General features: G+C 41.9%; 1 protein-coding gene across 1 annotated transcript in view; it reads left to right on the top strand.

Moving 5' to 3' along the window:
• The window catches only part of pmela (premelanosome protein a), a 51,967-nt gene extending 29,003 nt beyond the window's left edge, over nt 1-22,964 (top strand). The window contains exons 7-12 of the mRNA XM_052111697.1: nt 8,814-9,383; nt 10,910-11,089; nt 16,895-16,997; nt 19,561-19,766; nt 21,150-21,237; nt 21,383-22,964. Coding sequence (XP_051967657.1) covers nt 8,814-9,383; nt 10,910-11,089; nt 16,895-16,997; nt 19,561-19,766; nt 21,150-21,237; nt 21,383-21,533 — 1,298 coding nt within the window. The 3' untranslated portion in view covers nt 21,534-22,964. The remainder of the gene's footprint in view (nt 1-8,813; nt 9,384-10,909; nt 11,090-16,894; nt 16,998-19,560; nt 19,767-21,149; nt 21,238-21,382) is intronic.
• Nucleotides 22,965-23,247: the final 283 nt, after the last annotated feature.

Raw genomic sequence — 23,247 nt, 5'->3', positions numbered from 1 at the left:
TTTTTCGGCCGCTTTTTTGCCCCTGGGGCAATTACCGTACCCGATCAGCTTATAAAAGTCATAGCACACGTGTCCTCAATAGGCCGTTCGATTTGACACCTCATTCGTGGGTCTACGCCAAACGGTGCGGGACGAGTTAGGTGCCAAGTTTTGTTACGGAGATAGAATAATAAAAAGTATAAAAATAAAAAATAAGTATGTGAGATTACAATAGTGATGCTTTGCAAGCACCACTAATAAAAATAAAAATAAAAATAATAAGTATGTGAGATTACAATAGTGATGCTTTGCAAGCACCACTAATAAAAAGTATAATAAGTATGTGAGATTACAATAGTGATGCTTTGCAAGCACCACTAATAAGTATGTGAGATTACAATAGTGATGCTTTGCAAGCACCACTAATAAGTATGTGAGATTACAATAGTGATGCTTTGCAAGCACCACTAATAAAAATAATAAGTATGTGAGATTACAATAGTGATGCTTTGCAAGCACCACTAATAATAATAATAATAAGTTTAAATAGGATTTCAGTAAGTTGGCTCTCACAAGCCAACTTAATAAGTTTAAATAGGATTTCAGTAAGTTGGCTCTCACAAGCCAACTTAATAAGGACTTTTTAAATGATTTTTCTGATTTTCTGGCTGAAATCATGCCTAAATATGATCGTGTTCTTATTGTTGGGGATTTTAATGTTCATGTGTGTTGTCCTGATAAGCCAATGACAAAGGGTTTTCTAAACCTCATTGATTCTTTTAATCTTGTGCAATCTGTGTCTGGACCCACACAAGAACATGGACACACACTTGATCTTGTTTTATCATATGGTTTGCCTGTTTTTAATCTAGAGATATGTGACGCAGTGTTTTCTGACCATATGCCTGTATTATTTGAGACTGCTCTTGCCTGTCATACATTTAAATCTCGCGCTGCTGCAAGGTGCTGTCACATGATTAACCCTTCCACTGCTGCTCAGTTCTCGGCTGCTTTCAGTCAGAACACCATCACCCCTGAGTCTGTATTGCACACAGAAGAGCTTAGCTCATGGTTTCACTCCACCTGCCAAACTGTTTTAGACACTGTGGCTCCATTAAAATCCAGGCAGCCTAAAACTAAATCTGAGCCCTGGTTAAATGACATGACTCATGCTGCCAGACGTGAGTGCCGTAGAGCTGAGCGCAAGTGGAAGAAGGTCAAACTGTAGGTGTCTCTTCAAATGTTAAGGGATTGCTGGCGTCATTTCCAGGAAACTGTGAAAGATGCCAAAAGAAAACATTTCTCAGATATTATTCTGGCAAATAGTCTCAAGCCTCGTGTTTTGTTTAACACCATTGACTCACTTTTAAATGCACCACAGAATGCTTGTATGGAGGCATCCCCTGCTATGTGTGAAAATTTCCTTTGCTTTTTTATTGATAAGGTCACTTCTATTAGGTCTCAAATTGCACCTTCAGCTTCAGACCCTTCAATCTCTGTCCCTTGCTCAGTTGTTTTTGATCATTTTGAGCCGGTGACTTTTTCTTTTTTAGAGGAGGTAGTTGGTCACTTGAAGCCCTCGGGTTCTCCAAATGATGCTGTTCCCCCTCGACTATTTAAGGAGGTTTTCCCCACTGTAGGACCATCTGTTGTTGCAGTTATAAACAGTAGTCTGACCTCGGGTGTGGTCCCTGAAATTTTGAAACATGCAGTGGTTCAACCTCTGATTAAAAAACCTGCTCTGGATCCGTCAGTTCTTGCTAATTTCAGGCCTATTTCCAAATTGCCCTTCCTTTCAAAAATCCTGGAGAAGATTGTGCACAGTCAATTATTGGTCTTTTTGGAAGAACATAATATACTAGAGGTTTTCCAGTCCGGCTTTAAAACCTTGCACAGCACCGAAACCGCTCTTTTAAGAGTTTTTAATGATATCCTTTTAGCGACTGACTCTGGTGACTGTGTTATCCTTGTGCTTTTGGATCAGAGGGGACCGTGCCTTTGCTGTGTCTGCACCTAGACTATGGAATGATCTGCCTTTGCATGTTAAGCAGGCCTCTTCTTTATCTGTTTTTAAAACCCTTCTTAAAACCCATCTTTTCTCTATGGCTTTTGACACATAGTAAGATGTCGATTTTATTTACTTGATTGTATTTGTTACTTTGAATGTTTTTATTGTATGGTTATTAATTGTACTTATGTTTATGTATATTTTTCTGTACAGCACTTTGGTCAACTTTGGTTGTTGTAAAGTGCTTAACAAATAAAGTTGGTATGGTATGGTATAAGCAAAGATTTAAAGAAGAATAGTTGATTATTGAAATAGAAGATAGTTTCCGATAGATATTTTTGGTTTCTTTTCCCCGTGGCCAGTGCTGGAGGGTTCTACATAGATTTCTTTCATAGTTTTCCGTTTTTTTTTTACTATACATTTTCCCAAACTTTTCTCCAGACAAAATTAACTTCTGTCCAAACGTCCTAATATTATGACGTAGTTATGTACAAAAAATGTCTTGGTTACTGTCATAACCTCTGTTCACTGATGGAGGGAACGAGAAGTTGTGTCGATGTAGTGTCACTAGGGGTCGCTCTTGAGAGCCCTAAACACCCCTGAAAAAAGGCCAATGGGAATTGGCGAGTGGAATTTTTATGCCACTACCCCGGACATACTGGTATAAAAGGAGCTGGCTCGCAACCACTCATTCAGGTTTTGCACTGAGGAGCCGAGACATGGTCCTGGCCATTTTAGTGGGTAGCTCAGCTTTGTGGCAAGAGGGACACAGTGTCTCTTTACAGCCATCAGGGAATGGAGGTTGCGACAGTAACCAAGACATTACCTATCTGTCACTCACTCGACGTTGTGTCAATGTAGTGACACTAGTGGTCTCTATACAAAATGCCAATACCAGCTGAACTATGTTACGTGGACTGGCGGTGCAGGTGCAGGCATACCACTGCGTGCATCGTAGCAAGTGTACCCGGCCCCCACGTAACCTAACCTACCCCAATGCCCCACAAGTGTCCACAATCCATCAATCCATACAAAATCAATCAATCCAATCCAAAATCAAACAGCTGGGCCACATGCGTCTGCAAGAAGGAAAGCACCGATCCGACTGCGCATCTCTGGGGGTCTTCAACTCGGGAAGAACACCAATTTGTGACAAATGCCACTTCTGAGTGATTGTGTCTACCACAGCCAGTGGTAGGCAACTTAGGTCTTCCGCGTCACATCCAGGGGGCAGACATAGCCAGCAAAACCACCAGCAAATTGAGGCAGTTTACATGCCAAAGCCGTTGCACCCCCCCAACTTGGTCATAATAACGATTTGCCTGGACACTTGCACTAAGGGGACCCCTGCCCGCAGAAATGCAAGGTCCATCCAAGGGCTGAACATGTGGCGGCAGATTAGCTTGATGGCCACTCGATGCATGCCGCGGCGCCATGCCCATTTTGGGACTCCAGTCTGAAGCATGTGCTGCAGCGGTCTCATATGCATCAACCGCCGAGGACGCCATATGCCCCAGGAGCCTCTGAAACTGTTTCAATGGGATCACCGTTCTCTGCCTGAACAAATTCAGGCAGTTCAGCACCGACTGTGCATGCTCGTTCATGAGGCGTGCTATCATAGAGACTGAGTCTAACTCCATCCCGAGAAAAGAGATGTCCTGAACCATGGAGAGCTTGCTCTTTTCCCAGTTTACACAAAGACCCAACCGGCTAAGGTACCTGAGCACCAGGTCCCTGTGCGCACACAACAGGTGTCAAGAGTGAGCTAGAATCAGCCCGTCATCGAGATAATTGAGGACACGAATGCCCACTTCCCTTAGTGGGGCAAGGGCTACCTCTGTGTCTTCTGTAAAGCCGCAAGGCGACAGGGACAGACCAAAAGGGAGGACCTTGTACTGATACGCCCTTGTATTTTGTACTGTTTATGGCTCCCAAGAGCGATCCTTAGTGTCACTACAGCCACACAACATCGAGTGAGTGACTGATAGGGAACTTAAGAGCATGATATCCATCTGAAATAAATTTGATATTCATGAGAGGGCACATTTTTATATCATACAACAGGTTAATTTGAAGGCACATGGAAATAATTTAGATAATGCCATTCTAAAATTATCTTTAAAAAGACAAGACTTTTTCTCTCTTTTTTTTTTCTTGTACATCAACCATTTGTGATTTGATATGGCAATAAAATAATATAACAAATATTGTCAGTAATGATGAAGCATATACAGTCACTATTTGGCTTTGTAAGGCAGTGTTTTATGTTACTGCTGAACAACAAACACATTTGACCTGTAATATTTATTAATTCATTAATTTCAGATGGCAAAGGCTTTGAAGAAGTATCTCCATGGAAAGTCATACTTACTAAAGTTCAACATTATTGTAAATAGTGTGGAAAGTTTTCATTCATACTATACATTTTTAAAACTATAGTCCGATTAATCGGCTATTGTATTTTTTCCACCTTACTTCGGTATTGGCCAAACCCACAAAAGATAAACCTCTAAAGAGTATGGGTGTAACCATGTGCACACTGGTGGTGTTTGAGGTGAGTCCCCTGTTGGCAATGTAAAGTGCTTTGAGTGTAGTGTCTGAAATGCACTACATAAGTGTATCGTACATACATTAATTGATTAATTCATTCATTTCAGTTCTGTAGTGCATTCAATGCTAGTGAATGGTGACTATAAATTTGAAGCTCCCAAAAGCACATAAAGGCAGCATGAAAGTAATCCAAATTACACCAGTGATTTAATACATGTCTTCAGAAGTGATATGATGGGTGTGGGTAAGAGACAGATCAACATTTAAGCCCTTTATTACTATAAATTTCCACTTTCTCTTTCTTACGGGCTGTTCACTTCTAAGAGATCTTGTTTTTGTTGATTCACATTCTTTATGCATATCACCACCTGCTGGCCAAGGAAGGAGAATTTATAATAAAATAAGGACTTAAATACTGATCTGTTTCTCACCCACACCTATCATATTGCCTTTAAAGAAATATATTTAACCACTGGGGACTTTTGGATAACTTTTATTCTACCTTTATTTTCGTTTTGAGCTTTTTTGTTCTGGACACCTTTCTCTTGCATTAATATAGACCTACAAAGCTGTTTGTGTTAAACAGAAGAAAGAAATAAGAAAATCTGGAATAGCGGGTGAGAAAATTTGATAGAATTTTCATTTTGAATTTGAAATTTGCTGTGTGGGTCGAGATGAAAGCGTCCAGGATCAGTGAAGATAGCGGAGGCCCTGTTTATGGTTCTGCTAATGACACCAACATAATTGAATATCACGAGGTTCACCGTGTTATTGTGGAGCGCAAAATAAGATCTTTTTTCTTGAATGGTTAAAGCTGTGCTTTAGGGACATTTACCAATCAAAGGGAAGACTGCAATTTACTCCCAAAAGTGATTATGGTAACAGCAATTCAACACAACGTGCAATGTGGGTGAGAGTGCCCTTGTGTGTCAGAGAGGAAGAGAAGATGAGAATGGGGACCCAATATATTATACAGATGATTTTCATGCACGACAGCATGTTATTGACTTTTTTCCTTCTCTCTCTGATTGTAATTTTTACAGTTCTCTACAACCATCATGCCACAACTTTGTTGTGACCAACTAGTCCACAAATAATTTTTTTGTTAACTTATTAATGTATCTATTCATCCAGTATTGATGCATTTATTATTATTATTATTATTATCATTAGCCTTGTCGGTTAAAAATAATAATAAAATAAAACTAATTAGCACAAATTGTTGCAATAGGTATTTAAATGGGATCAGGTGTAATTTCATGATTGTCCTGTAAGTGTCTGCATAAGTCTGTGTCCTTACAATATTCTTAGTGCTGTACGACTACTCCAGAGCACTCGTTAATCTATGAGCATTCAGCACTACTGAAGTTACAATGCTTTTGCGAAACTAACTTCACAACTAAGCTAAATCGTAAAATGGATTCTATGATCTACTTAGGGTTTTTAGCAGCCAATTATGTAATAACTTCCATTAATGTAATAACTGCCTACAATTTCCAATTTTAATGTAATAAAATTGAATAATGTAATAACTTACCAATAATGTAATAACATTTCTGAACCAATAACGTAATAACTTTTTTGCCCACAATTTAAAAAGTTCTTACATTATTGGCTGGCTTTTACATTATTGGCTGGGTTAATAATTAATTTATTTTTTATAAAAAAACTATATATATATATATATATATATATATATATATATATATATATATATATATTATTACATTATTAGCAGTTATTACATTAACGGTAGTTATTACATTATTGGCTGCTATAGGCTTACGATGCTTTTGGAAAATTAGGCCCTCCAGTAAAACCATGTATTTCTGCAGAAAATATTATAGTGTTTACATATTTGAAATGTAACACATTGGTACATTTTTATAGTAATATTTATTCAATGTTTAATTATAATTATTTTTAATGAAGAAACATTTTAAAAATTTTATACTAACAATGTATATATAAAGTTTTCACTTTAATGTTGTGAGAACATTTGTCAATGACAGAGAGCGTTGAAAGATTGTTCAATTAACGTTACATCAAGAGTGATTGTTTTATAACTTTGAGAGTACTACCCAATCCATTTTCATTTATTTGCCATTAAGAAGGTAACATGAACATGTCTATGAATTTGTTATAGTGGTCAAGATAAAATGCACTCACACACTCACTATTTTTTTGGTATATTAATACAGATTCTTAATAGCACATTTATACATGTGTGGCCTTTGAGCAGAGCACAGCAGATGAGCCAGAATTGGCTCGGTCGATTATGATCACCATATTACAGGCTAGAGCACTGTCAACAAGATTTACACACTGAAATGTACTGTATTCACTAATTGGTGCTTTTCATTAGAGCGATCAGATGCAGAGCTCACCTCCATCTATGCTCAAAGTGTATGTGCCGATTATATCTGCATATCACGCCCCTGAAACCGGCACCTCTATAGGAAAACATGATTTAATAATAATTCCTGGGGGTGGAGCAGCTAAACCCCCCTTGCCCAGCTACAGCTATGACTTGGGACCAAAACTGGACCGAAACGTGCTTGCAGGGCCTCCCTTCGAGCATCTGGACTAAGTTTAATTGCATGGGCTTTCTCTTAAGGCTGCATCACTGCTGGCTTTGGCTTCAGTTATAGGGGTTGGGGATTTGCAAGCACTGTCAGTTGACAATTCATGTCTGGAGTTTGGTCTGAGCCTTTCAAAACTACTGTCAAATCCAGAAAAGGCTATGTGTCTAAGGTTATAAACACACCCTCAGAGTGCAGGTGGTTCACCTTCAAGACTTTTTCCCTCTCCAAGCATCCATCTCCGAGCAAAGACTGGTTTACAAGTCACAGGGTGTGAATTGCCCAATTGGTGTTAAAGTACACTCAATAAGAGGCGTGGCCTCTTAATGTGCATGGACGAAGAGTGTGTCCTTACAAGACATGTTTTGCAAAAGGATGGTCTTCTCAAAATAAATTTGAAAGGTTTTACAACCTAGACATAACTTCTCTCTCAAAACAAGTCCTCTCTATCTAGAGTGCTTGCTATTTTATTGGTGAAATATACTGTATACTTATACCACTCTTTTAAGTTCTGGCTCCCTGTCACTTTACACAACCGCCTGCATTTGGACCGTTGTGCTCCTAAAGTTACAGGCACTTCATTATAAATATCCGATTGGGTTCTTGAAGGGGTTAATCCATACTTTATGACCATAGTTCATATATATGTTCTGAGTGTTCCCATCCTGGCTGACCATGAGGGTCATTCACTTGCGGCATTCTCTTGTCGGTTGCCGTCCCGCAAGACTGTGGAATCATGTTTCCTCTCTGGGAAGGTTATGTTGTATAGTGCGGCGTGAAGATGGGACTCTGTTCTCCATATGCAATAGAAGAACACAATGTCAAGTGTACTGAATTGTAAGGGAATGTTTCAGTTATGTACATAACCTCGGTTCCCTGAGATGAATGGAACGAGACATTGTGAATGCTGGCCGCACTACAAGACTCTTCTTTGAGGTGCGAGCGATGCACTCTCTGTCCCTCAGTTAGAAAATTCTGAGGAATGGTGTTTGCATGCCTGCTTTTATAGCAGACAAAATGGGCGGGGATCAAACACCATAGCCAATGTTAGAATATTGGTGTTATTGTAGAGAGGTTTCAACTAGGTCATGTAGAAGGACACTCCCCATATGCATTAGCAGAATACAATGTCTTGTTCCTTTCGTCTCAGGGGTTTGCATTTCATTTTGATATGTTTGACTTCTAAAGAATGGTCAGAACCATTTTGAAAGCAAACAAACCACAACAAAAAACAATTCTCCATCATTTACTGATAAAATAATTACGAGCACTATGAGATTGTATCTGATTGTACCAGGCATTAAAATACATTTTCAATAATCGGATCACAGTTGGATAGGACTTGACCACAATAAATGCCAGGTGTAAATGCACCCAAGATGTTTTGAAAACAGATTGTGTTTGGATCACTGAAACCACAATTAGAGGTGGTCAGAAACAGATTCTGACATATTCTCGTAAAGATTTCATTTCCATTTTCAATGTGTTCACAGTTAAGATGTTGTCAATATCTTTATATTGTTTGTTAAAATTTTTATCCAAATGTAAAAAAAGCACATGTACACAATTGCATGCAGATACCTACAAATACTAAAGGATCACCCTGGAAAAACATTTTCCTCCCAGACTTTGATATTTGTTTTTATTATTTGCACTTATACCACAACTTCTCTTTTTTAAATATTTTTTTTTAGATGCATCAGTTGCTTTCTCCTCCATTGTGCCAGATGAAGCTGCAGCAGTGGAAGACATTGGCCTGGCTGTTTCTCTGCCACCTGTTGATGTCACACCCATGGCAGAGGAGGGAGTTTCAGTTGGTGCCACTGTAGTGACCAATGACTTGGCAGTGGCAGAAACTAACACAGAAGTAGTATTAGATGCTGCAGCAGAAGTGTCCACTGTTGCTCTAGATGCAGCTGTGGCTGAAGCTGGAAATATGGCTGCAGTTACAGTCACTACACCTGCACCTGCAGCTGTAGATGTAGAACCTACAGCAGAACTTCCTGATGCTGATGCTGTACCTGCTGCAGAAAATGAGGTTCTAATCAACCAGGCTGCTACTGTTCTCCAAGAATCCCCTGCTGCTATCAATAACACTACCACTATGCAGACAGTAATAGAAACAGCTGCACCTGCTGGTGATATGCTAGGTGTTTTGGTCATGGAGGCAACAGTGGATGATGTTGTAGCATCTGTAGTTCCTGCATCAGAGACAGTTAATGAATCCACTGCTGGAGTCGATGAGGTGACTGAAGTCATTGCTGGTGAGATGCTTTAAAAAGACAACCATAACTTAACATAACATAAGGTTATTAAAGTCCTGGTTACTTTCGTAACCTCCGTTCCCCGATGGAGGGAGCGAGACGTTGTGTTGATGTAGTGACACTAGGGGTCACTCTTGAGAATCCGGAAACACCTCTGATCTTTGATATAAAGCCAATGGGAATTTCCGAGTGGTATTTGCATGCCCCTCCTCTGGACATACGGGTATAAAAGGAGGAGACGTTTATACCACTCATTAGGTTTTGTGCTGAGGAGCCGAGAATAACGTCCCGGCCATTTCAGCAATAGTTCAGCGTTGTGGCAGGAGGGACACAACATCTCGTTCCCTCCATCAGGGAACGGAGGTTATGAAAGTAAGCAGGATGTTCCCTATCTGTCACTCACTGAACGTTGTGTCAATGGGAGTGCCCGCCGTCTCCTCCTCTGTCAGCAGCACCTCAAATCGCTATGATCTACTCACATCCAGGGCAACCTCAACACCACGACAGACACGCTGTTGCATCAGGTCACCCGCAAGGGAGATGGTTCAGCTAATTTGGAGTCGATACAGACAGGCACAGGTAGACCTGTTCGCCTCCCTCCGCTCTCCCCTGAACCCTCGCTGCTTAATGATTGGTATCTGCGCTCGCAGCCACTCCCCGCCCCAGTGTCTTTCTTCCCAGAGTGCAATAGGAGCTGACGAGTTCATGGGAGGCACCTTTCACTGCCCAGTCTCGATCTCTTTTAGGAATATATTCTCTTTTACGAGGGAAAATGCTCTTTCAGAATATACTCTTTTAGATCTGCTGAAGCGCCCAGGGGCGATCTCAGCAGTGCACCCGTGCAGAGAGGGGAGAAAGCTCCTGCAATGTGCCGTAAGGATCCAGCAGAGGTAAGGGATGGAAATCGCTTGCTCAGCTTGAACCATCGACCGCTTGGCTCCGAAGAGAAAATCTAATGAGCGGTATGCACGCCCCATCCTTTTATACCCGTATGTTCAGGGGAGGGGCATGCAAATACCACACGCCAATTCCCATTGGCCTTTTATCAAAGATCAGAGGTGTTTCTGGGCTCTCAAGAGTGACCCCTAGTGTCACTACATCGACAAACCGTCGAGTGAGTGACAGATAGGGAACTTGTGAATTTAAGTTATGTCATAACTTAAAAGGAACAGTTCACCCAATACTGATAATTCTCTCAATATTTACTTACCCTTATGCCATCTCAAATTTGTATGACTTTCTTTCTTCTGTGGAACAAAATATATTATTTTTAAAGAATATCTTAGTTGTTTTAAATTAACAAATAATTTTTGCTGCCAAAGCTACTATATCCCTTTACAAGACACTGGATGATATCCCATACTCAAATTGGATGGATGACTTTTATGTAACATTCATGTCCTTTTTTGGACAAAACATTTTTGTGTTCCGCAAAATAAAGTAAGTCTTGTGAGTTTGACACGGCATGAGGGTGAGTAACTGATGAGAGAGTATACGTTTTGAGTAATTTTTTTCTTTATTTGCAGGAGTAACTAATGTCCCTGAAGCAACAGTGAGAGGTGTAGCAGCTGAAGTGGAGGTAGAGGCAACAGAAGCAACTCAAGCTGATCTAGTTATTGCAAAGCGACAAGCACCAGAGATGCCAGAAGAAAGCAACTGTATGATCTATCGCTACGGCTCCTTCTTCACAACTCTTAATGTTGTCCGTAAGTACATCTTAATCTCATTTAACCTTGATATTATGTCTTAACTGTACAGTGCATACATGGGCTATTTTTTTATTTAATTTATAAATCTTTTTATTTGACATTCCAGGAATTTATCTTGATAATGAGAGGTAATTGTTGTCACATTTAGTTAGTAGCTATTTTGTTATGTAAAAAAAAAAGAGTTTGCATTAATAACCCTAGTTTACATATGTGAGTCAGAATTATTATTTTACCTATCTGTTATCTGCTATGCAATTACAAACATAGGCAACATTAAATATCATGCTCAGATTTAGTGATTATAACTATACTATTTCTTTTAATGAATCCATTGTAAAATTCAGCGTTTTATTCAAACACAATGTGCTGATTCATAAATTAAAGCCATCTGTAGCTTCCATAAATACTAAGTATGGCAGTATAACATTGACCTTGGCCAGTAATTCAGATCTAACATGTGCAGGTCAATCAAATAAGACATCCATAACCATAACTTAAAGGGTTAGTTCTCCCAAAAATGAAAATTCTCACATAATTTACTCACCCTCATGCCATTCCAGATGTGTATGACTTTCTTTCTTCAGTAGAATACAAAAAAAGATTCTTAGAAGAATTTCTCAGCTATGTAGGTACTCACAATGCAAGTGAATGGGTGACAAAATTTTGAAGCTCCAAAATCAATACACTGGGCAGGGAGGAGAATTTATTATAACAAATTACTTAAATATTGATCTGTTTCTCAGCTACACCTATCATATCGTGGCCATCTTAATGCTATCACACGCATCGGGGAAGGTGTTCTTTTCCAATTCCTATTCTTTCAGGGGGAAAAGACCCCATGGAGACCACATCTGCCTAGCCTGGGGGAGGTAAATCGTGGTGAAATACATCACATGGGTTTTCAGGCCACATGTGGAGAATGGCACGGTGGTAGATCCTACCTATTGAGAGGGAGGAGTTGCTACAAACACGGTCACCGGGGGGCAGCAGGGACTGCCTAAGGGAGATGTGGGTCCCCTTGCAAGGGGACTGAACTGCGGAAAATACACACAGGGGGATAAGTCCACATGGGGGCCCGTCCTGTGGAGCACCTATTCCAGTACAGAGTAGTTTGAGTACTCGTAGTGGGTCTGGTCGGGGAATTCCTCCACTGAATTTGCGAACCAGAGGGCTAGGGATTAGTCATCCAGGGAGCCGAGTTAGTGGGATCTCCTAGGATAAGAGTGCACGAGATCACCACAGTAGAGGGGAAAGGCACTAGATGCAGCGGTACACCCGGTCAGTTGTTACCGTGTTCTACCGGCTCAGACCTGAGATTGTAAAATCTCGTAAAGGTATTGGGTGTTGCCCAACCCACTGCTCGGCATATGTCTGGTAGGGAGGTACATTTGGCATGTGCCCACGAGGATGCCACACTTCTCGTCGAGTGTGCTCGGACCCGCAAGGGGGCGGGCACGGCCTGGGTGTGATATGCCAATGCTATGCCGTCAACTACCCAGTGGGAAAGCCTCTGTTTGGAGACAGTGTTCCCTTTCCACTGTCCACCAAAGCAGACAAAGAGCTGCTCAGAACGTCTAAAGCGCTGCGTGCGGTCCACATAAATACACAGGGCGTGCACTGGACACACCAACGAAGGGGCTGGGTCTGCCTCCTCTCGGGGCAGCACTTGCACGTTCACTACCTGGTCCCTGAAGGGAGTTGTAGGAACCTTGGGCACGTAGCCCGGTCACAGATTTAGAACGACGTGAGTGTCTGCCAGACCGAACTCCAAAGTGTCGCTGGCAGAGAACGCTCGCAGGTCCCCGACCCTCTTGATGGAAGTGAGCACGATAAGGAGGACCGTCTTCAGGGAGATGGGCTTTGAGCTCAACTGATTCTAGCGGCTCGAATGGGGATCTCTGAAGGCCTGAAAGGACCACTGAGAGATCCCAGGAGCGGAACAGGCTTGGCTGGGGAGGGTTCAACCTCCGGGTGCCTCTAAGGAACCTGATAATCAAGTCGTGCTTACCCAAAGACTTGCCGTCTACTGCGTTGTGGTGGACCGTGATAGCGGCAACATATACTTTCAAGGTGGAGGGTGACAGCCTCCCCTACAACCTCTCCTGCAGGAATGACAGCACTGACCCGACTGTGCACCTCCGTGGGTCTTCAGAGTAGGAAGAACACCAATTTGCAAACAAGCGCCACTTCAGAGCGTAAAGTTGTCTGGTAGAGGGAGTTCTGGCTTGGTTGATCATGTCTACGACGGCAGGTGGTAGGCCACTTAGATCTTCCACATCCTGTGCAGGCGCCAGACGTGGAGGTTCCAGAGGTCTGGGCGCAGATACCAGAGGGTGCCCCATCCCTGAGAAAGAAGGTCCTTCCTCAGGGGAATTCGCGGGCTGTCGCGAGGAGCACGAGATCCGAGAACCAAGTGGGCCAGTAGGGGGCCACCAGAATGACTTGTTCTTCATCCTCCCTGACCTTGCACAGCACCCGTGCAAGAAGGCTCACTGGGAGAAATGCATACTTGCACATCCCCCTGGACCAGCTGTGTGCCAGCGTGTCTGCCCCAAGTGGAGCCTCCTTTCGGGAGTACCAGAGCGGGCAGTGGAAGATCTCTCAGGAGACAAACAGGTCTACCTGTGCCTTGCCAAACCGTTCCCAAATCAGCTGGACCGACTGTGGGTGAAGCCTCCACTCTCCGCTGGGCGTACATTGACTTGAGTCGCTGCTGGCTCCAAAGGAGGAGATGGCGGGCAAGTTGTAACATGTGACACAAGCGCACGCCGCCTTGGCGATTTATGTACGCTACCGTCACGGTGCTGTCTGAACGGATCAAGACGTGCTTGCCCTGAAATAGCGGGAGGAATCTCTGAAGGGCAAGAAATACAGCCAGCAACTCTAGGCAGTTGATTGGCCAATGCAGTGGGGGTCCCTTTCCATAGGCCAGCGCCTGCGTACCCATTGCACACGGCGCCCAAACCCTGTTTGGAGGTGTCTGTGGCGACCAGATCGTAAAGGGACACCTGTCCGTAGAAAACAGAGGTCTGTCCAGGGTTTGAAAGTCTGGCAGCAGGCGGGGGTGATGAACACACGGTGCGTGCCGTGGCGCCATGCCCATCTCGGGACTCGAGTCTGGAGCCAGTGCTGAAGCGGTCTCATATGCATCAACCCCGAGCCTCTGGAAATGTTTTAGAGAAACAGCTGTGCCTGGCTTGTACAAAGTGAGATATTTAAGCACTGACTGCGCATGCTCGATGGTGAGGCATGCTATCATTGAGTCTAACTCCATGCTGAGAAAAGAGATGCTCTGAACCGGGGCGAGCTTGCTCTTTTCCCAGTTGACCTGAAGACATAGGCGGCTGAGGTGCCTGAGCACCCGGTCCCTGTGGATGCATAGTAACTCTCGGGAGTGGGACAGGATGAGCCAGTCGTTGAGGTAGTTGAGTATGCGAATGCCTGCTTCCCTTAGCGGGGTGAGGGCTGCCTTTGTGACCTTCGTAAAGATGCGAGGGGACAGGGACATGCCAAAGTGGAGGACCTTGTACTGATATGCCTGGCCGTCGAATGCGAACCATAGAAAGGGTCGATGTCGAGGCAAGATCGAGATGTGGAAGTAGAAGTCCTTCAGGTCTACCGCTGCGAATCAATCTTGATGCTGGACGCAAGTTAAGATGTATCTTAACGGGCGTTTGTGCAAAGCCTGGTTGAAAACTCTCAAGTATGAGATCGGTCGTAAGCCGCCTTTCTTGGGTATGATGATGAAAGGGCTGTAGAAACCGATCTCCGCACGCAGGGTGTTGGCGTCTTCGCTGTGCACCGGGGTAAAGCGGATGCATCCGAAAGGGGGCGGGGACCTGGCAAACTGAATTGCATAACCGAGTCGGATGGTCCTGGCCAGCCAGCGTAACGGGTTGGGAAGTGAATCCAAGCTCCATGCTAGGGGCACTAAGGGGACGATCGTTTTTGACGTACCCAGCAGGGCTTTGCAGCGTCCGGTGTGCCGGGACTGTTAAGGTGTGGCACTGGGATGCCGTGAGAACAGCATTTGCGGGCCGGGTAACCCAGAGAAAGAGGAAATTGCTCTTTTATTGAGAATGTGGGTACCGCAGCCCAAAGGGGGTGCAGCAAAGAAAACAGGACACCCTCGGCGGACACCCTCGTCTGCTTCCTAACCGCTGAGAACTGCTGGCCTAAGTCCTTGATGGTGTCGCCGAAGAGACCAAACTGGGAGACGTGCTTTGTTCACGTCCAGCATCTCGACCAGGTTCAGCCACAGATGTCGTTCCTGGACATTGCCTACCTGAGTGTCCGCGCTGTGACATTCGTGGCCCTGAGGGCGAGGTCGGTCACTGACCGCAGTTCCTGCAACATGTCGGGGTCAGGAATACCCAAGTGCAGATCTTTAAGTGCCTTAGTCTGGTAGACTTGCAGGAGGGCCATGGCATGCAAGACGGAAGCGGCCTGTCCGGCGGCGCTGTAGGCTTTGGAGGTCAGTGATGATGTCATCCTACAGGCCATGGAGGGGAGCACCGGGTGATCCCGCCAGGTGGCGGCGTTCTCGGTACACAGGTGGATTGCAACCGCTCTGTCCACCTGGGGGACCGCCGAGTACCCGGGACCGCTCCGCGGTCGAGGGTAGTGAGAGCAGATGAGTGAAGTAATACAGTATAGTTTAACCATGGTATTTAGTTAAACCATAGTTACCACACAATTAACCATGGTTACTACTACAATATTACTGTAGTAAATCAATGGGTTCAATGGTACAGTAACTTCATATTAAATATGTATTTAAATTAATAGGTGTCATTATTGTTCCTTTTATTATGCTACTATGAAAATTGTTAATACTTGATTATTATTCTAACTAATAAACAAATTCATAATACGCAATAAACTGTTAAGTATTAATATGAGTGTAGTAATGTTCACGTTACCACTTTATCTTGTATTACCATATATAGCCTACATAAAAATGTATGTTTTTTCATTTATTTGTGTAATATTATATATTAGAGAGAATCTCTGTACATTTTTGTAAATAATAATAATAAAACACAACTCATCGCATCGAGTTATTAGATTGAAAAAGTTCTGGGTCAAATGCTCGATGTTCTAGCTGTATCTAACGTATCATCGGTTATTTCATGTGGGCATATGCAAAATCATGAAACTGATAAGAGGACATACAACGTATATATATGCCCTAGACTACACACTAGAAGCTGTTTCTCAGATTTTGTATCATTACCTCTACAAGGCACTGATCCCTCTTGTTTGAAATCTGTTAAGATGAGCGGAAGAAGAAACAGTTCCCATCCTACACAAGTATTTGCTAATATAGGCTAATCCATTTTATTTCACTTTGAAGATTATGATTATTGTTCGTGGTAACCAAATAATAATACCCCTAGTTAAAAAAAAAAAATATATATATATATATATTTAGAAATAATACATATAATAATACAAATAATACATGTGAATATAGTGTTTTATTATTATAAATGATGCTGTCAAAACAAAGGAGGTGATGGGGAAGAGAGGGATGCCAGAAGAATTGTCACCAGGGTGAGGTAAGTAGCTGTTCATTTATCCTTGAAATATGATTGACAGGATTAGATGAACAAGCTCCTCCCAAACTTTTGTTTGGATCTTTTCATTCAGTTCATCACGCAAAGTGATCATATTGCTTCAGAAGACCTGTTGTCATTTTTCAAGCTTAAAAGACAAAAGCCACTATTCTCTTGCATTGGCAAATAAAATGTTTCATTTAAATTTAGTATTCTCTACATATGTTCTTTTTTCTTCTGTCAGATGGAATAGAGAGTGTTGAGATTGTGGAGGTGAATAATGTGTTGTCACTGACCACAGAGCTGGAACAGAATGCAGTAGATTTCACAGTCACATGCCAGGGAAGGTAAATATTTGTCTGTTATTCTCTCTTATTGTTGAAGAGGTTAATTTAACCTATAAGCTATGCTTATTCAAATGACAACATAAACAGACAAAATCCTATTAAGATATTCATACTGGAAATCAAAACAAAATTTCTGAATGTTCTGGCACCCTGAAATTAGTCCCATTTGACCCAAGTACTGACAAGATGTAACATTTTGCAAAAAAAAAAAAGTGGGGTGCCAGTCTGGCAGTAGCCAGACAAACCGTCAGATTTTCAGACAATTTGTCAGTAAACCGTACAAAGGAAACATATATCAAAAGTCACTTGCTTGTTCATAACACCTTCAAAATTCAATAGGGTACAACAGGCCTAAAGGCTCCTTGGGGTAAACGGCTCCTTTAATTGAAAAAACAAAATAGCATCAAAAACGTCTAGGTTACGGATGTAACCTCAGTTCCCTGATGGAGGGAACGAGACGTTGTGTCGAAGAAGCGACACTAGGGGTCTCGCTTGAGAGCCTTTCGCATCTCTGATCTATGAGAAAAGGCCAATGAGAAATTGGCAGACAGAATTTGCATGTCACGCCCCCGGACAAACAGGTATAAAGGGAGGGAAATGCGTCTGTTTCATTCAGGATTTTTCTGAGGAGCCAACAATGAAGTTCGGCCGCAACAGTGGCTCGGTTCAGCGACGTGGCCGGGAGGACACAATGTCTCGTTCCCTCCATCAGGGAATGGAGGTTACATATGTAACATAGACGTTCCCCATCTGTCGCTCACTTCGACGTTCTGTCGAAGAAGCGACACTAGGGGTCCAATTTAAATCACGCCATGCGCTGAGCCGTGTATGTGTACTGCTGACACAGGAGCGGGCAGGTATTTTACTGCATGTAAACTTCCCCAACGCCCCATAAAGTCATCAAAGCCTTCTGGTTCTTTACCCCCAACAGGGGGAACAAGGTGACGTGCCAAGCATGGGAACAGGCCGCGCCAGCCGCGCCTTTTCTCTCTCTATGTTTCTCGCATAGAGTTAAAGGGGCTGGGGCCATCTTAACGCTATCTTATGCATCGGGGAAGGCGATCTTTTCCAGTTACTATTCTTTCAGGGGGAAAAGACCCTGCGGAGACCACACCTTCCCAGACTGGGGGAGGTAAAGCGTGGTGAATGCATCACATGGGTTTTTAGGTCACATGTGGAAAGTGGCGCGGTGGTAGATCCTGCCTCATTGGGAGGGAGGAGTTGCTACAGACATGGCGACCAGGGGGCAGTGGAAACTGCCCAAGGGAGATGCGGGTACACTGTCCACCAAAGCAGATAAAGAGCTGCTCAGAACATCTAAAGCTCTAGCGTGCGGTCCAAGCAGATACACAGAGCACGTACTGGCCACAGCAACGAAGGGGCTGGGCCTGCCTCCTCCTGCGGCAGCGCTTGCAGGTTCACTACCTGGTCCCTGAAGGGAGTGGTAGGAACCTTGGGCAGGTGTCGCTGACAGAGAACGCTTGCATGTTTCCCGAACCTTTTGATGGAGGTGAGCGCGATCAGGAGGGCCGTCTTCAGGGAGAGGGCCCTGAGTCCGACTGATTCTAGTGGCTTCCTCTCCCAGGAGGGGAACAGGCTTGGCCAGGAGGGATTTAACCTCCGGGCGCCTCTTAGGAACCTGATAATTAAGTCGTGCAAACCCAAAGACTTGCCATCTACTGTGTCATGTGGGCAGCAATAGCAACTACATACACCTTCAAGGTGGAGGGGGACAGCCTCCCCTCCAACCTCTCCTGCAGGAATGAAAGACCGCCGTGTACCCGTGGGCCGCTCTGCCATCGAGGGTATTGAGAGCGCATGAGCGAGAGGCTTTGTGACGGGGGAGAAGGGTGTCCTCCATGAACTTGTCTGCTCATCATGCACTTCCGGGAAGAAAGGAACCTGGGGGGGGGGGTTAGCGTGGCTGTGAGCGGTGCACAGACCCGAGGAACCAATCATCCAGCCGCAAAGGCTGTGGGGAGGACGGAGGGTTCCAGTCCAGCCCCATGTTGACGGCGGCCCAGGCAAGCATGTCGGATATCTGGGCGTGAGCCTTAGACTGGGCGCTCTGGCCCGAAGGCGGCAGCCCAGTCGAGTCATCCGCGACGTCAGTGTCTACCCTCCAGAGATGGGGGGAGTAAGTCAGTCCAGTGGTCCATCTGAATCAGGCAGGGAGGAGTGTAATGGGAAGGGTGTGGCCGGGCCGTGAGGGTGCACAGCCTGCGCTGAATCAGATGATCAGCGGGACAGCGAGATAAAGGAGGCCGGAGACGCCAGTTTGAGAGAGAGAGAGGTGCACGCAGCCGTGCTGCATGTGTATCTGTGTGTCTTTATGTATTATGTTGTTCTAAATTGAGTTTTACATTAAACCTAATGTTTATTGCTCAGCCGGTTCCCGCCTCCTCCTTGCCCATGCTTTTACCTGTTACATGTGTGTTTTTTGTTTGTTTGTTGTTTTGTTTTGTAGGAGACATTATTTTTAAGTTGTTGGACTGGGACACCACTGTTTCTTTGTTGAAAGATGCAAGGATTATGCAAAGCTGAATAATAATTTTCTCTGCAGCCTTCCCAAACAAGTGTGTACTGTGGTCTCTGATGCAGACTGTACAAGCCCTGTACAGACCCTGTGTAATGCAGTGACTCCAACCCCAGAGTGTCAGATGGTGCTGCGGCAGTTTTTCAATGACTCTGGCACCTTCTGTATCAATGTGTCCTTGACCAACGACGTCAGCTTAGCTGTGACCAGTGCCAGGGTCAGCGTGACTATCAGTGAGTGTCATCTACATTCAATTTGCTGTAAAAAAACAATTTAATAGCTGAGGTGGAAAGTAACAAATTACAACTCCTCTTGTTCCAGTACTTGAGTAAATATTTCAAATTTTTCTACTTTTTGTATTGCTGAATAATGTTTGGATATGTTAAATAACCATAATGTTATTAACGTTATTAATAATACAGTATTACTTATACAGACCTTATATATAAAATTACTTATATTATATAGATAAATAATGGGGGAGGGAGTTAATATTCTGAATTTGCTGAAATTGACTTCTTAACATGTAGCCTAAATTTATTTCCTTTAAAATGTAATGCATTCAGTTTTAATCCATCTCCCTCTACTTAAAATCTACATTTTATTTAAAAAAGCAACATTTAATTAAATAATCTTTAACAGTCCTAATATACACAAAACTAAAATCCACATTGGATGATAAAAAAAAGTTTTGTTATCTTTATTGTAACAAAATAAAACAATACTTGACAGTATGATTTAGCACACAACAGTAAGAAATATCAAAATAAAAATTCCACAAAACTATGCAGAACCATGTTCAATGTGACATGATGTGCTTTTCTTAAAGAGACAGTAATCATATTGGTTGTGTCCTTTTTTTCCCCCAAATTTAGTATGTTATTGCCCATTTAAAAAAGACTTGCAAGTATGAAGCAACTTGTAAGAATGCAATACCTCCAGAAAAAACAACAACAACAACAACAAAAAAAAACACACACAGTATTGTGATACTATATAGCACAACCTTTTTTTAAATGTTCTAATAAGAAGAAAATTGTCTTGAGAACCAAATTAGCACATCAGAATGATTTTGTAAAGATTAGGTGTCAGTATATTTTTAGTAGAAATTGTCTTTGCTATCATTGGCAAAAAACAACAATATAATTTTAGATAAATACCACTTAAAACACTTATTTTTAAAGAGAAATAATAATTTGCAACATTACTAATGTTTTTTTTTGCAGTATTTGTGATCAATTTGATGCATAGTAGGTGCACTTTTTGTTTAAAAAAAATTAAGTATTTATCATTTTATTTTCAATTTGTAAAGTAATTACTTGAGTAGTTTTCAGCAAATTACTTTTTACTATTACTAGAGTCAGATTATTTCTCAATACATCTACTTGTATTCAAGAGAATAATTTCTTCAGTAGTAATAAGTTTAATTATGTAAAGATTTTCAGTACTCTTTCTACCACTGTTTAATAGTGGCATAATTTTGGTGTTTATAAATCATCATACAGTGAACAACTTAATGCATATCAAAAATAATAAACAATACTCTTCCTGATCTCACCCCAAGCCCACAACACTTTTGTGTATAACTTACTGTATTGTATAACTTATAAACACAGACACAAGTTCATCAAGAAACTCTGTTGGAGCTGTACTGGGGGTCCTGGTTTTGATTTGTGCTGTGGGGGCCATTGCTTTTACATACAAGTAAGATAAACACCAATACACATATGGAATTGTTAAAAAAAGCATACAGTATAAAGAACATTTGCATATAGGCTGCCTAATTAAATTAAATTAAATATTGAAGTAAATGGATATTTAAATATCACTCAATGTATATATTATACAGACATTTTAAAGAATACCTTCCACTAAGAGAAGATTATACAAGCAGCAGCGTGGCTTCTGGAAGGAGATCAGTGCCTTTAATGCTGTGGAACCTTCTGAGTCGTCAGTCTGCTGGAGAGAGCCATCCACTTCTGCAGGGACAAGTGGTGTAACAGCTTTACTCTTCTGCACATACAGTCTTCCAACAGGAGAATTAGATATCAGACAAAGGGCCTCATTTAAAAATAAATGTGTTTTGTAACAATCTTCACATTATCTTAATGACATGCTATTTTGTGTCACATTCACAGCATAATTATACACTACTCTGTATATGTTCTGTGTGTATTGTCATACAAATAGAGCTGCAGATGTTTATTGTTGTGTTTTTATTCCCTGACATTACTGTTGAAAATTGACTGAAATATGCATAATGGGGCTGGTGGAATGTATCATCAGTTATTAATTTGGATTGTGAATGGGATAATTCTATAAGCAATCCATGTAAAGAGCTTAATAGGAAAGCTGTCTTTAGAATAATCAGAGAATAGTCACTTTATTACAGTCCATATCAAAATATGAATTGCTCTTCACAGAATGTTGAGCTAACATTTCTTGACAAACATTAACATTTATAGCAGTAAGTCAAGTCAATTTTATTTGTATAGAGCCTTTCACAACACAAATTGTTTCAAAGCAGCTTTATAAAATATCAGGCATTAACAGATAATAAAACTGTAATATCTATAATGTCGATGAATCATCATTGTGTAATTAGATAAAATACGATTGTTAATCGTGTTTAAAAATAAGTAATTATATAATAATTTTATTAATAACCACAGTGAGCAAGCCGAAGGTGATTGAACATGTAACACAACATGAAGATATATGATGTCTCTATTTAACAAATTTATATTAAAAGGTGCTCTCAGTATTTTTTCCTCGATAAAAAAGTTTAGATCCTAAAGACATGAAGACAGTGAATATTAATTTCTACGATGACATCATCAAACATACAGCATTTTAGGAGTCCAAGCACTGGAGGTGCTGGAACCCTATTGAATGTTTTACGATTTTCTGGTAACATTTTAGAATTCCTGTTTCATACATAATAGGTAACTATGCAAGAAATAATGCAGGACACTTCAGACACTACTATTAACAAATTTAGAAACACAATTAACTAATCAGTAAGTATTAGCGATATCATGACTGTGGTTGTTCACTGTTAGCTAATCAGCATTTATTACATTTTATTTGCCTCATTGAGAACTATTAACTAAATATGGGTAAATTAAAAGAACTACTAATTAATTACTCATCACAACATTATCTCCTCAAAACCCTGTGTCTGAAATGTGAACAATTATACTGTTATTGTCAACATGAAATCGCATCATCAGAGATGTTGTGTTATGTGTTATGTGTTATGTGTTTGTGGCAGGGCGGAGGGTGGGGCCGGGTCGTGATACTACACACCCGGTCCCGTATTAGGCCCTGCCACAGTGTTTTTTAACCGGAAATCAGTTTATGAACACAACACCACTCAAACTCACCTAGTCTACAGTGCCTTGTATCAGGAGTAGATAGCTTACCTTAAATAAATCCCTTTCTGTTTGTTTGAGAGTTGAGTTCTCCTTTGCAAAGCAGATTGTGCTTGTTTGCAAAACGTTCTATTTGTTTGTTTAGATTTGGCACAAATCTGGCTCTACATTAATACTTTGGCAACATTGTACATTGTATTCAGTCATGCCAATGAAGCTCATTTGAATTTGAGAAAAAGAGAGAGAGAGAGAAATAAAGAAAGAAAGCAAGAGGGCAAGCCAGAGAAACAGAGAGAAAGAGAGCTTGAGGAGAGACAAGACTTTCAAGAGCTCGTAGATT

The sequence above is a fragment of the Xyrauchen texanus genome, chromosome 39, assembly GCF_025860055.1.
Source record: "Xyrauchen texanus isolate HMW12.3.18 chromosome 39, RBS_HiC_50CHRs, whole genome shotgun sequence".
NCBI classification, from domain to species: Eukaryota; Metazoa; Chordata; class Actinopteri; order Cypriniformes; family Catostomidae; genus Xyrauchen; species Xyrauchen texanus.
The sequence above is the reverse complement of the archived record's forward strand: the minus strand, read 5'-3'. Positions and strand labels throughout refer to the sequence as shown.